At 41.7% G+C, this 12,181-nt stretch overlaps 1 protein-coding gene across 1 annotated transcript in view; it reads left to right on the forward strand.

The window, feature by feature from the left end:
• Positions 1-12,181, forward strand: part of EPS15L1 (epidermal growth factor receptor pathway substrate 15 like 1) — a 100,857-nt gene that overhangs the window by 23,798 nt on the left and 64,878 nt on the right. The window contains exons 4-7 of the mRNA XM_082836644.1: positions 39-86; positions 1,722-1,817; positions 2,531-2,593; positions 9,987-10,112. Coding sequence (XP_082692770.1) covers positions 39-86; positions 1,722-1,817; positions 2,531-2,593; positions 9,987-10,112 — 333 coding nt within the window. The remainder of the gene's footprint in view (positions 1-38; positions 87-1,721; positions 1,818-2,530; positions 2,594-9,986; positions 10,113-12,181) is intronic.

The following is a 12,181-nucleotide window of genomic DNA, read 5'->3' on the forward strand; positions in this document are numbered from 1 at the left end:
CAGCGGTCGCGCTCACGAGCATTTTTGTGTTTCCACAGATATGGGACTTGGCCGACCCAGAAGGTAAAGGGTTCTTGGACAAACAGGTATATACCCGTATACACAGAGCAAGTGGAGGGGCTGGGCCAGAGCCCCCAGGCCGGGTCACCTCTCCACTTCCTTCCTCGTTGTCTCCACTGACAAGTATTACTGGTCATAAGTGCGGACATCAGACTGTTAAAACGGGAAGGTTTCATTTTGAAATAAAGGTCTTTTGAACTCTTGGAGCCATCTTTCATGGTTAGCGTATCTGGTAATATTTTGTGTGCTTACAAGCAGTTGAAATGTTTTCAAAACGTTTTATTTTGAAATAACTTCAGACTCTCATGGAAGTTGCAAAAAATAGTTCAGTGAGTTCCCGTGTATCATTTCCCAGCTCTCACCAAAGCACACTGCTCAGAAGCCTGACTCAGAGCTGACCAGTTTTATTGATACCTGCACTTTCTTGTGGTTTTTGTTTCTGTCGTATATAGTTCTATGTAATTTCATCACTTGCATAGATTCACGTAACCATCACAACAGTCAGGATCAGAACATTCTCAGACCCCAGAGTCTCCCTCATGCAGCCCATTGGTAGTCACACCCTGACCCCTGGCAACCACTGGTTCCTTCTCTGACATAATTTTGTCATTTTGAGAATGTTCTATAAATGGAATGTTATAGTACTTATGATTTTTAAGTGGTCATATTTTAATTTAGTTCAGTCTTTCCCCAAACTATATTCCAAGGGATGTTGTTCTTGGTGTCTCACTGTCCGTGATCCGACCCGTCGGGAAAGCACCGTTAGCTTTTCCTCCCTCGCTTGAGATTCACAGTACACATCTGGGTGTTAAGGGTTCTGAGGATCTTTGTGTAAGAGAGCCCTGTTAACTTTGCTTAATGCAGTTCTTCTAACCTTACTAATGTCCCCATTTCTCTACACTCTACACGGGCATTCTGTAGACATCAGCTTGAGAAAAGCTGCTCTAGTGCTCATCTCTTTGAAGAAGTTTTTAAAACCATAATTGTGTTTACAGTTTTAAAAAGAGTCCATGTTCTTAGGCCCGTTGATCAATTTAAAAAAAACTAGGTGATGCCACACGAGTCCACTAAGACTGTGGCATGGCCAGTTCTGGGTTAGGAGGAGGGCGAGGAGGAGCCAAGGCCCCTGCCGGCCTGGTTCAGGTCCTTTGTCCTTATGTGGGAAGTGAAGTCCACGTCAGGCCACTGGGGAGTAGGGAGGGTGAGTAGGAGATGCTCTGTTCAGTGAGGCCAGGGGCATCCCAGGGAATCGCGAGTGTCAATTCCCAAACAACTGTGTCTATTTCAAACCATTTTTAAAAAGTCAACGCATATTTGAACCATCCTTTAGACTCTTAAACTGCAGTCTGCTACTTTTACAATCTAGCATCTAAATGTTGAGATTATCTTTGAAAATACATTTATTTGAAAATACATTTATTTGAAATTTTACGGTGTTCAGAAAGCAATGGGCTAAGGCCATTTTAGCATATTCATTTAAACAGTGCTCCCAGGGTGAGACCAGTTCTGCTCAACACTGTAAGTGACTTGCTCACATGTGGTCTTCCTTGTTGAAGTAAACTGAAATCCCTCTTTCCCCAAAGCCCACTGCTGCAGACAGCTCTGCCACTGCCGCTGCCAGCTGGGTGGGGTTTACGCCTCCCCCTTTTTTGGATTTGCAGGGTTTCTATGTTGCACTGAGACTAGTGGCCTGTGCACAGAGCGGCCACGAAGTTACCTTGAGCAATCTGAATTTGAACATGCCGCCGCCTAAGTTTGTAAGTGTCAAAATCCTTCAAGTTCATGTTCTTCTAATATCATCTATTTATCTATCTCTCCATGTTTTCTCTCTCCCTCTTTTTAATTTTTTTTTAATTGCAGGGAAATTTACATAATCTAAAATTAACTGTTTAAAAATGAACAATTGGGTGACATTTAGTGCATTCACAATATTATGGTAACCATCACTTCTAACTGGTCAGAATATTTTCATCACCCCAAAAGAAAACTCTACACCCATTAAATAATCATTCCCTATTTCCCCCTCCCCCAACCCTTGGCAGCCACTAATCTGCTTTCTGTCTCTATGCATTTGCCTGTTCTGGACATTTTATAGAGTCATACAGCTGGCTTCTTTCACTCAGCATAATGTTTTCAAGGTTCATCCACATTGTAGCATGTGTCAGTACTTCATTCCTTTTCGTTGCTGAATAAGATTGCATTGTGCAGTCTACCCCATTTTGTTTATCCATTCGTCTGTTGGTGGACATAATAATTCATGCACAAGGAATTGTTTGCACACCTGTTTTCAGTTCTTTTGGGTCTATACCTAGGAGTAGAATTGCTGAGTTATATGGTAATCCTGTGTTTAACTTTTTGAGGTTTTTCTCCATTTTGAAAGCACTTTGAAATGTGTACCCTTATAGTGAACACATCCTCCAGTAGTAGAATTCTGTGCCAGCTACAGTGCAATGTACCTCTTTCTCCTCAGCACGACACCAGCAGCCCTTTGATGGTCACGCCGCCTTCTGCAGAGGCCCATTGGGCTGTGAGGGTAAGTGACCGGGGAAGGCGCCCCTCGGCTGTCTTTCACATGCAGTCGTTTAGCCATTTATGACCTTCAGAACATTTCATAGGACGATTGTATCATCCACTCTGTTTCAGAGTGAGTATGCCACAGAAGTTGGACAAAATACTTTTCCAAATTAGAGTCTTTGCAAAGGCTATCTATCCCCTTTTCCTATAATTGGGTGTTGCCTACTAAGGCAGTTAGCTAAGTTTCAGATGTTGGACTCTGAAATGTTTACAGTTGAAATCTCGTATTTCTAGGTCATGTTCTGTGGTTTTGCTGCTTGGGTTGGTTAATCAGGATAAAAGGAGAAATTGTGAGAACTCTCAAGCATGAAGACTTCCAGGATGTCTTCGTAGCTTTCTTCGTTATTTCCAGCCAGTTTATGCGTTATAATTCTTTCCTTTCTGTTTTGCTCCTATTGCTTTTTGAAAAGCTTCTCTCAACACTTAATGTGTTCTTTTTAGGACAGGATGTTGTGGCTGTAGAGCTGTGTTACTGCTTCTAGAAAGAAAAACGAGTGGTGTCTCCTAATAAGTGCGGAATTTACTCCAGAAGGCAACTTGTGTATGGCTTGGAGACAGTCTCCCAGTAATAAGACCTCCTCCCAACTCACTGTGAGCGGGTTGTCACATTTCCTCACTTTTATCTGGTTTAAATACTGACATTAATAGCAGTCCTGCTATGAAATAGACACCCCTCACCCACCCCCCAGCCCCAAGTGCTTTTTTGTCCCTTTTTATGGGGTTGGTGTGTTCCCTCCTTGAAAGGGTTTATATGGGAGAGGTCGGGCGCAGGGACAGGGCAGGAAGAGGCCTCAGGTGACTGAGGGGTCAGGAAGTTGCCTTTGTGAGCAATCAAGCATGTTGCTACAGTGCCGAAGGATTTCTTTCTCTGTAGTCCAATTGCGCGGCGCCTACTTTGAAAAGCAGCTGCTTTGTTGTGAAAATGGTGCCAAAGGGATCTTATTATTCCTTGAACCATTTCGGCCCCTTTCTGGCAGGAACTGTGTTGAGGCCTCAAGAGAAGACCTCGCGGCTGAGGAGCCTGTGAGGCCTTGGAGAGGGGAGTTGGGGCAGGAATGGCACCGTGGTGGGGCAGAGAGCTTCGCAGTCCATTCAGAGAAACGGTGACAAGTGTTAATGTTCTTTTCTGTGGTGGAAGTTCCTGGGCTTCCTGAAGCCTGAGCCAGCGAGTCTGACAGATCCAGGGAGAGTTCCACACTCCAGGCGGATGCAGGGAGTTGGGATTCTCATTGCTTATGGTGACTCGAGTACACAGTGTCTGCTTGTGCTCTGATTTGTTTTTTCTCTTTTTTTAAAAAATTGTGGTAAAATACACATAATATAAAGTTCACTATCTTTTTTAAAAAAATTTTTTATTTTTGGCTGTGTTGGGTCTTTGTTGCTGCACATGGGCTTTCTCTAGGTGAGGCAAGCAGGGGCTACTCTCCGTTACGGTGTGTGGGCTTCTCATTGTCGTGGCTTCACTTGTTGCAGAGCATGGGCTCTAGAGTGCAGCCTCAGTAGTTGTGGCGCACGGGCTTAGTTGCTCCACAGCATGTGGGATCTTCCCGGCCAGGGATCGAACCTGTGTCTCCTGCATTGGCAGGCGGATTCTTAACCACTGTGCCACCAGGGAGGCCCTGTATGTCTTCCTTGGAAACATGTCTGTTCAGATCCTCTGCCCATTTTTTCAGGTTGTTTTTTGATATTGAGTTGAATGAGTTCTTTGTATATTTTTAGATATTAACCCCTTATCAGATAAATCATTTGTAAATCTTTTCTCCCATTCAGTAGGCTGTCTTTTCATTTTGTTGGTGGTTTTCTTTGCCGTGCAAAAGCTTTTAAGTTTAATTAGGTCCCATTTCTTTATTTTTGCTTTTGTTTCCTTTGCTTTAGGAGACAGATCCAAAAAAAATATTGCTATGATTTATGTCAAAGAGTGTTCTGCCTATGTTTTCTTCTAGGAGTTTTCTGGTTTCTGGTCTTACATTTAGGTCTTTAATCCATTTTGAGCTTATTTTTTTATGTGGTGTAAGAAAATGTTCTAATTTCATTCTTTCACATGTAGCTGTCCAGTTTTCCCAGTACCACTTATTGAAGACATTGTTGTTTCTCCATTGTCTATTTTTGTCTCCTTTGTCTTAGATTAACTGACCATAAGTGCATAGGTTTATTTCTGGGCTCTCTGTTCTGTTCCATTGATCTTTGTGTCTGTTTTTTGTGCCAGTACTCTACTGTTTTGATTACTGTAGTTCTGTAACATCAGTTAGGGAGCTTGATATCTCCAGCTCTGTTCTTTCTCAAGATTGTTTTGTCTATTTGGAGTCCTTTGTATTTAATACAAATTTTAAAATTATTTGTTCTCATTCTTTGAAAAATGTCATTGGTATTTTGATAGGGATTGCATTGAATCTGTAGATTGCCTTGGGTAGTATGGTCATTTTAACAATATTAATTCTTCCAATCCATGAGCACGATATATCTTTCCATCAGTTCGTGTTGTCTTCAGTTTCTTTCATCAGTGTCTTGCAGTTTTCTGAGTATAGATCTTTTACCTCCTTAGTTAGATTTATTCTTAGATATTTTATAGTTTTTGATGCAACTGTAAATGGGATTGTTTCTTTAATTTCTCTTTCTGATAGTTTGTTGTTAGTGTACAGAAATGCAACAGAATTCTGTATATGTTGCATCCTGCAACAAATTCATTGATGAGCTCTGGTATTTTTTTGGTGGTGTCTTGAGGATTTTCTATGTATAGTATCATGTCATCTGCAAACAGGGACAGTTTTACTTCTTCTTTTCCAATTTGGATTCCTTTTATTTCTTGTCTGATTGCTGCATCTAGGACTTCCAATACTATATTGAAGAAAAGTAGCAAGAGTGGGGGCATCCTTGTCTTGTTCCTGATCTTAGAGGAAATGCTTTCAGCCTTTCACCATTGAGTATAATGTTTGCTGTGGGCTTATCATATATGGCCATTATTATGTTGAATTATGTTCCTTCTCTACCCACTTTCTGGAGAGTTTTTATCTCAAATGGATGCTGAATTTTGTCAAAAGCTTTTACTGCATCTATTGAGATGATCATATGATCTTTATTCTTCAATTTGTTAATGTTATGCTATTGATATTGAACCCATCCTTGCATCCCTGGAATAAATTCCACTTGATCATGGTGTATGATCCTTTTAATGTATTGTTGAATTTGGTTTGCTAATATTTTATTGAGGATTTTTGCATCCATATTCATCAGTGATATTGGCCTGTAATTTTCTTTGTCTGGTTTTGGTATCAGGGTGATGCTGGCCTTGTAGAATGAGTTTGGAAGCTTTCCTGCCTCTTAAATTTTTTGCGGTAGTTTGAGAAGGATAGGTGTTAACTCTTCTTTAAATGTTTTGTAGAATTTGTCTGGTTCCTGGACTTTGTTGGGAGTTTTTAAAATTACTAATTCAGTTTCATTACTGGTAATCGGTCTGTTCACATTTTCTATTTCTTCCTAATTCAGTCTTGGGAGAGTATACATTTCTAGCAATTTATCCATGTCTTCTAAGTTTTCCAATTTGTTGGCATATAATTGTTCATAGTAATCCCCTATTATCCTTTGTATTTCTGTGATGTCAATTATAATTTCTCCTGTTTTATTTCTGATTTTATTTATTTAGGCCCCCTTTTTTTTTTTTCCTTGATGCGTCTGGCTAAAGGCTTATCAATTTTGTTTATCTTTTCAAAGAACCAGCTCTTACTTTCATTGATCTTTTATATTGTCCTTTTGGTCTCTTTTTCATTTATTACTGCTTTGATCTTTATTATTTCCTTCCTTCTACTAACTTTGGGTTTTGTTTGTTTTTCTTTTTCTAGTATCTTTTGGTGTAAGGTTAGATTGTTTGAGATTTTTCTTGTTTCCTTAGGTAGGCTGTAGCACTATAAACTCCCTCTTAGAACTGCTTTTGCTGTATACCATAGATTTTTTAAAAAATATTTAAATTCTACTGGAATATAGTTGATTTACAATAGTATACCACAGAATTTGGATCACTTTGTTTCCATTTTCATTTGTCTCCAGGTATTTTTTGATTTTCTCTTTGATGTCTTCAGTGACCCATTGGTTGTTTAGTAACATATTGTTTAGAATGCATGTGTTTGTGTTTTTTGCAGTTTTTTTCCTGTAGTTGATTTCTAGTCTCATACTGTTGTGGTCAGGAAGACTGATATGATTCCAGTCTTAAATTTATTGAGACTTGCTTTGTGCTGTAGTGTGTGATCTGTCCTGGAGAATGTCCGATGTGCACTTGAATGTGTATTTTGCTGTTTGGGGATGGAATGTTCTATATATATCTATTAATTTCATCTGATCTAATGTATCACTTAAGGCCATTCTTTCCTTATTGATTTTCTGTTTAGATGATCTATTGATGTGAGTGGGGTATTAAAATTCCCAATTATTATTGTATTACTGTCAATTTTTCCCTTTATGTTAATATTTGCTTTAGGTATTTTGGTGCTTCTATGTTGGGTGCATATCTGTGTTTACAATTGTTATATCTTCTTGTTGGATTGACCCCTTTATCATTATGTAATGCCCTTCTTTGTCTTTTGTTACAGTCTTTGTTTTACAGTTCTTTTGTCTGATGTAAATATTGCTACCCCAGCTTTCTTTTCATTTCCATTTGTGTGGAATATCATTTTCCAACCCCTCATTTTCAGTCTGTGTGTGTCTTTAGATCTGAAGTCTCTTAAAGGCAGCATATAGATGGGTCTTGTTTTTTATCCATCCAGCCACTCCATGTTTTTTGATTGGAGCATTTAGTCCATTTACATTTAAAGTAGTCATTGATAGGTATGTACTTATTGCCATTTTGTTCATTATTTTCAGTTCGTTTTGGTAGTTTTATTATTGTTGTTCCTTTTTTTCTTTTTTTTAAATGCATGCTTTTCTAATTCTTGGTGGTATTATTCCCATTTTTTTAAAATTAAATTTATTTATTCATTTTTGGCTGCGTTGGGTCTTCCTTGCTGCACGTGGGCTTTCTCTAGTTGCGGCGAGCGGGGGCTACTCTTCGTTGTGGTGCACGGGCTTCTCATTGTGGTGGCTTCTCTTGTTGTGGAGCACGGGCTTTAGGCACGTGGGCTTCAGTGGTTGTGGCACACGGGCTCAGTAGTTGTGGCTCATGGGCTCTAGAGCGCAGGCTCAGTAGTTGTGGCGCACGGGCTTAGTTGCTCCGTGGGGTGGGATCTTTCCCAGACCAGGGCTCAAACCCATGTCCCCTGCATTGGCAGTCGGATTCTTAACCACTGCGCCACCAGGGAAGTCTGAGTTCCTTTTTTCTTCTGCTCTTTTCCCTTGTGATATGGTGACTTTCTTTAGTGTTATGTTTGGATGCTTTTCTCTTTTGTGTCTATGTAGATCCATTATAGGTTTTTGGTTTGTGGTTACCGTGAGGTTCATGTATAACAACGTATGCATAGGTGAGTATTTTAAGTTGATGCTCTCTTAGATTTAGAACGCATTCTAACAATTGTACATTTTTACTTCCCCTCACCACATTTTGTTTTTGACATCGTATTTTGCATCTTCTTATTTTGTGTTTTTCTTAACTACTTATTGTAGAAATAGATGATTTTACTGCTGGTCTTTTAACGTTCCTACTAGCTTTATAAGTGGTTGATCCCTACCTTTACTGTATGTTTGCCTTTACCAATGAGATTTTTTTCCTTTCATAATTTTCTTGTTTCTAGTTGTGGCCTTTTCTTTTCCACTTAGAGAAGAAATCTCTAGCGTTTCTCATAAGGCTTGTTTAGTGGTGCTGAACTCTTACTTTTGCTTGTCTGTAAAACTCTTTATTTATCCTTCAAATCTGAATGATAATCTTGCTCAGTAGAGAGTATTCTCGGTTGTAAGTGTTTTCTTTCAGCACTTTGAATATATTGTGCCGGTTCCTTCTGGCCTGTAAAATTTCTGCTGAAAAGTCAGCAGAGTTTTATGGGACTTTGCTTGTATGTAACTACCTACTTTTATGTTGTTGCTTTTAAGAGTCTCTCTTTATCTTTAATTTTTGCCATTTTAATCATGATGCCTTGGTGTGGACCTCTTTGGATTCATCTTATTTGGAACTTTCTGTGCTTCCTGGACCTGGATATCTGTTTTCTTCCCCAGGTTATGGAAATTTTCAGCTATTTCTTGAAATAAGCTCACTGTCCCTTTCTCTCTCTCTTCTCCTTCTGGGACCCTTATGATGTGAATGTTAGTATGCTTGAAGTTGTCCTAGAGGTCCATCTTAACCATTTTTAAGTGTATAGTTCAGTAGTGTTAGACACATTCACGTTGTTGTGTAACCATCACCACTGTCCATCTCTAGAATGTTTTCATCTTGCAGAATAAAACTCTGTCCCCATTAAACACTAACTTTCCATTCCCCCTCCCCCAACCCATGGCACCCACCATGCTACTTTCTGTTTATTAACCTGAGTACTTTAGGAACCTCATGTAAGTGGAGTCATAGAACATTTATGTTTTTGTAACTGACTTATTTCATTCTGCCTAATGTTTTTATGGTTCATCCATATTGTAGTGTGCATCAGTGTTTTATTCCTTTTAATGGCTGAATAATGTTCCATTGTATGGATGGACCATTTTGTTTATCCATTGTTCCATTGATGGACACTTGTCGAGAGTATTTTCCTAGGGCTCCCAGTGGCTCCAGCTTGTGGTCAGAGTGGTGAGAGGTTTGCCATATCCTCACTTCCCCTTGCCACAGGCTTTATTTCCAGAGGAGGGCAGACTGGAGGCCCCTGCCCAGACCCTCCTCACTGACAGCTCCCTTTACATGCTGCCCGCATTTTGTATTTCAGAATGGTAGAGGCTGCTATTCTGCATTGCAAACCCTGCCCAGCCCTTCACTCTGTTCCTGAGGAGCTTTATTATTTATTTACTTTTTATTGTCAGACACAGAGGACTTCTTATGCTTAAAGTTGATTTTGATAATTAGTTGCTTACATCTTTGGTTTATTTTTATATTTGGTTCTTTAGTTGTTTAAGTTCTATGGATTGATATCCAGATTTCGTTCTTCGTTCTTTCATCTTTCTCATCCTAGTGAGCTAGGAGGTAGGTAGGAATGACCTTGGTCTCCCAGGCATCCCCTGTGGCAGAGAGTGAAGCCCAGCTCCTCTCTCCCCTGTTGATCTTGGCCACCAAATCCATAGTCACCAGAGGGCTGTATCCTTCTGGCTAGAGTTCACTCTGGAAGTGCAGTAGGACAGTCCTGTACTCTTAGGTGAGCCCAGCACTGTGTCCTTGCCCATTTTCAATCAGCTTCAGGCCAGGGCTCATTTTGGACTCTCACACTTTTTCACTCAGGCTGTTTCTTTCCAACTAGGTAGAAGAAAAGGCAAAATTTGATGGAATTTTTGAAAGCCTCTTACCCATCAGTGGTTTGCTTTCTGGAGACAAAGTCAAGCCAGTCCTCATGAACTCAAAGCTGCCTCTTGATGTCCTGGGTAGGGTAAGTGGTTCTCTCACACCGGGCACTGCTGCTGAATCCAGTCAGCCCCATGCTCACCCCCCACGGACACTTCGAGGCCTTGCTGCACAGCCATGCAGTGTTGGGTTTCATAAGAGCCAACATGGGTAGAGCAATTGCTGCAGTTGGGCTGGCTTGGGGCCTCACAGGGTGCAGCTCACAGAGGCTCCCCAGCACACGTGGGGAGCAGCCTGAGAAGTGCACTCACTACCCAGGGCTCGGGGCAGGCAGAGCTGGGACTCAAACCCAGACTGTGATTTCCCCCTCTGCATTGTGCTTCTAGGGGAAGCGTATGGGCATATATGTCTGTATTTCTTTTCTATTTTTAATTTTTGTTTTTTCCTGCCTAGGAACCTAAGGTAAAGGTACTTGCAATTCTGCTGCAAGTTTAGATAAAATTTTATACATTCCCCCCATTTTTATTAAAAAAAAAAGCCTCAGTTTTGTTCCTATTAAATACAAGTTTTTTAGATACAGGTTTCTAAACCAGACTGTTTTCCTTCTAATGGGTTTGCGTTATGGCCCCTCATGTTTGCTCTGTGCACAAAGCCCAGTTCTGCATGGCTATCTCTGTGCTGGGTTTCCCGCTCTGGGTCGAGAGGGGATGGATGTTGTCATCTCTCTGGATGGAATTGCTGGTGTGGCAGGTGCAGACCTAGAGCAGGAGGGTGGAGCATGGTCCCTGCTGCCCCAGGCCACGCCTGTGGGTCTGGCTCATGACATTTGGTAGAACCATGGGGAAGGGTTCAAATTCCTACCCACTTGGATTCACCTAATAATTTTCCTGTTTGAATATCACTTTTGCTGATACTGGCCCATTTGATAGGATCCAGATAGGACTTTGTTTTGAAATGAGGCCACTAAGAAAGGGGATCTCACAGATCCCTTTGTCTTCTTTTTGGCTGTGGTGTGGTGTAGACGGAGGCCTATGATGGGGACCCACGCTGATCACCAGTGGTCTTTATGAGGCAGGATGGGGTGATCTGCTCCTGCACAGTGTGACAGTTCTTCAAAATACCTGAAAGTTGGGTGTAATAATGTTGTAAAGCCAAATCCTGAACAAGACAAAGAGATCAACAGAGGTGGAGTGTGTTTTATTAGAAAGGGAGCTACGGCTAGGAAGGGTGAGTTCTGCAGATCTTCTACCTTGGCTCCAGGTCTTGTCCACAGGGGTCACTTCTCATCTACTCCTCCCTCGGTCTCTCCCTCCCTCCAAGCATCAACCCACACGTGCACGCGTTCATGCATGCATGCGTCCGTATGCATGCATCCATGTCCATGCACCCATCCATCCATGCATGCATCCACATTCACGCACCCGTCCATGCATGCGTGCATTCATACCCATGCATGCATCCGTGTCCATGCACCCATCCATCTTTGGTATGTATCAATGCACTCAGGCATCCATCCTTGCATCTGTGCACACACTCATTCACCTGTGCATCCCTGTACCCACGCATTATGCATCCATTTAGTCATTCAGAAGCATTTTTCGGAGTCTGCTCTGGGCCAGCTTTGTACTGAGCACTGGGAAAATGGGGATGAAATTAAATACAGTCCAGGAGATCAAATAAGTAAGTAATAGTTAAGATCGTGGTATTTATTGAGGGCTTAGTATGTGCTAGATCCTATTCTAGCGCTTTGCAGGAATGAAGTCACCAGGTACTTGCAACTACTTTGTTATGAATGGTGTCACTTCCATTTTCCATGTGAGGAAATGGGGGTCCTTCAGAGTGGCTGGTTAGTCGCTCAGGGTTGCATGGAGAAGGGAATGAGGTCCTGGTGGTCCCCAGAGCCTGCACTCTTCCCTGGTGCTTCCCTCCCCTGCCCAACCATTGCCTCCCTGATAATCACAGTTCTGCTTGCTGGGGACAATGGTAGAGGGGGAGGTTCCTGACCCGCCAGAGCAGAGGGGTACAGGGCAGGCAGGGAAGGCTGCCTAGAGTAGGTGCCCCTGGGTTGTAGCCTTTAGAGGGAAGGAACAGGTTGCAGATGACGGGTTGAGAAGGCCAGGCACAAGACAGCATGAGCAGAGGCAGCCTGGCACG

The sequence above is a fragment of the Leucopleurus acutus genome (assembly GCF_964270905.1).
Source record: "Leucopleurus acutus genome assembly, chromosome: 3".
In the NCBI taxonomy this organism is placed as follows: domain Eukaryota; kingdom Metazoa; phylum Chordata; class Mammalia; order Artiodactyla; family Delphinidae; genus Leucopleurus; species Leucopleurus acutus.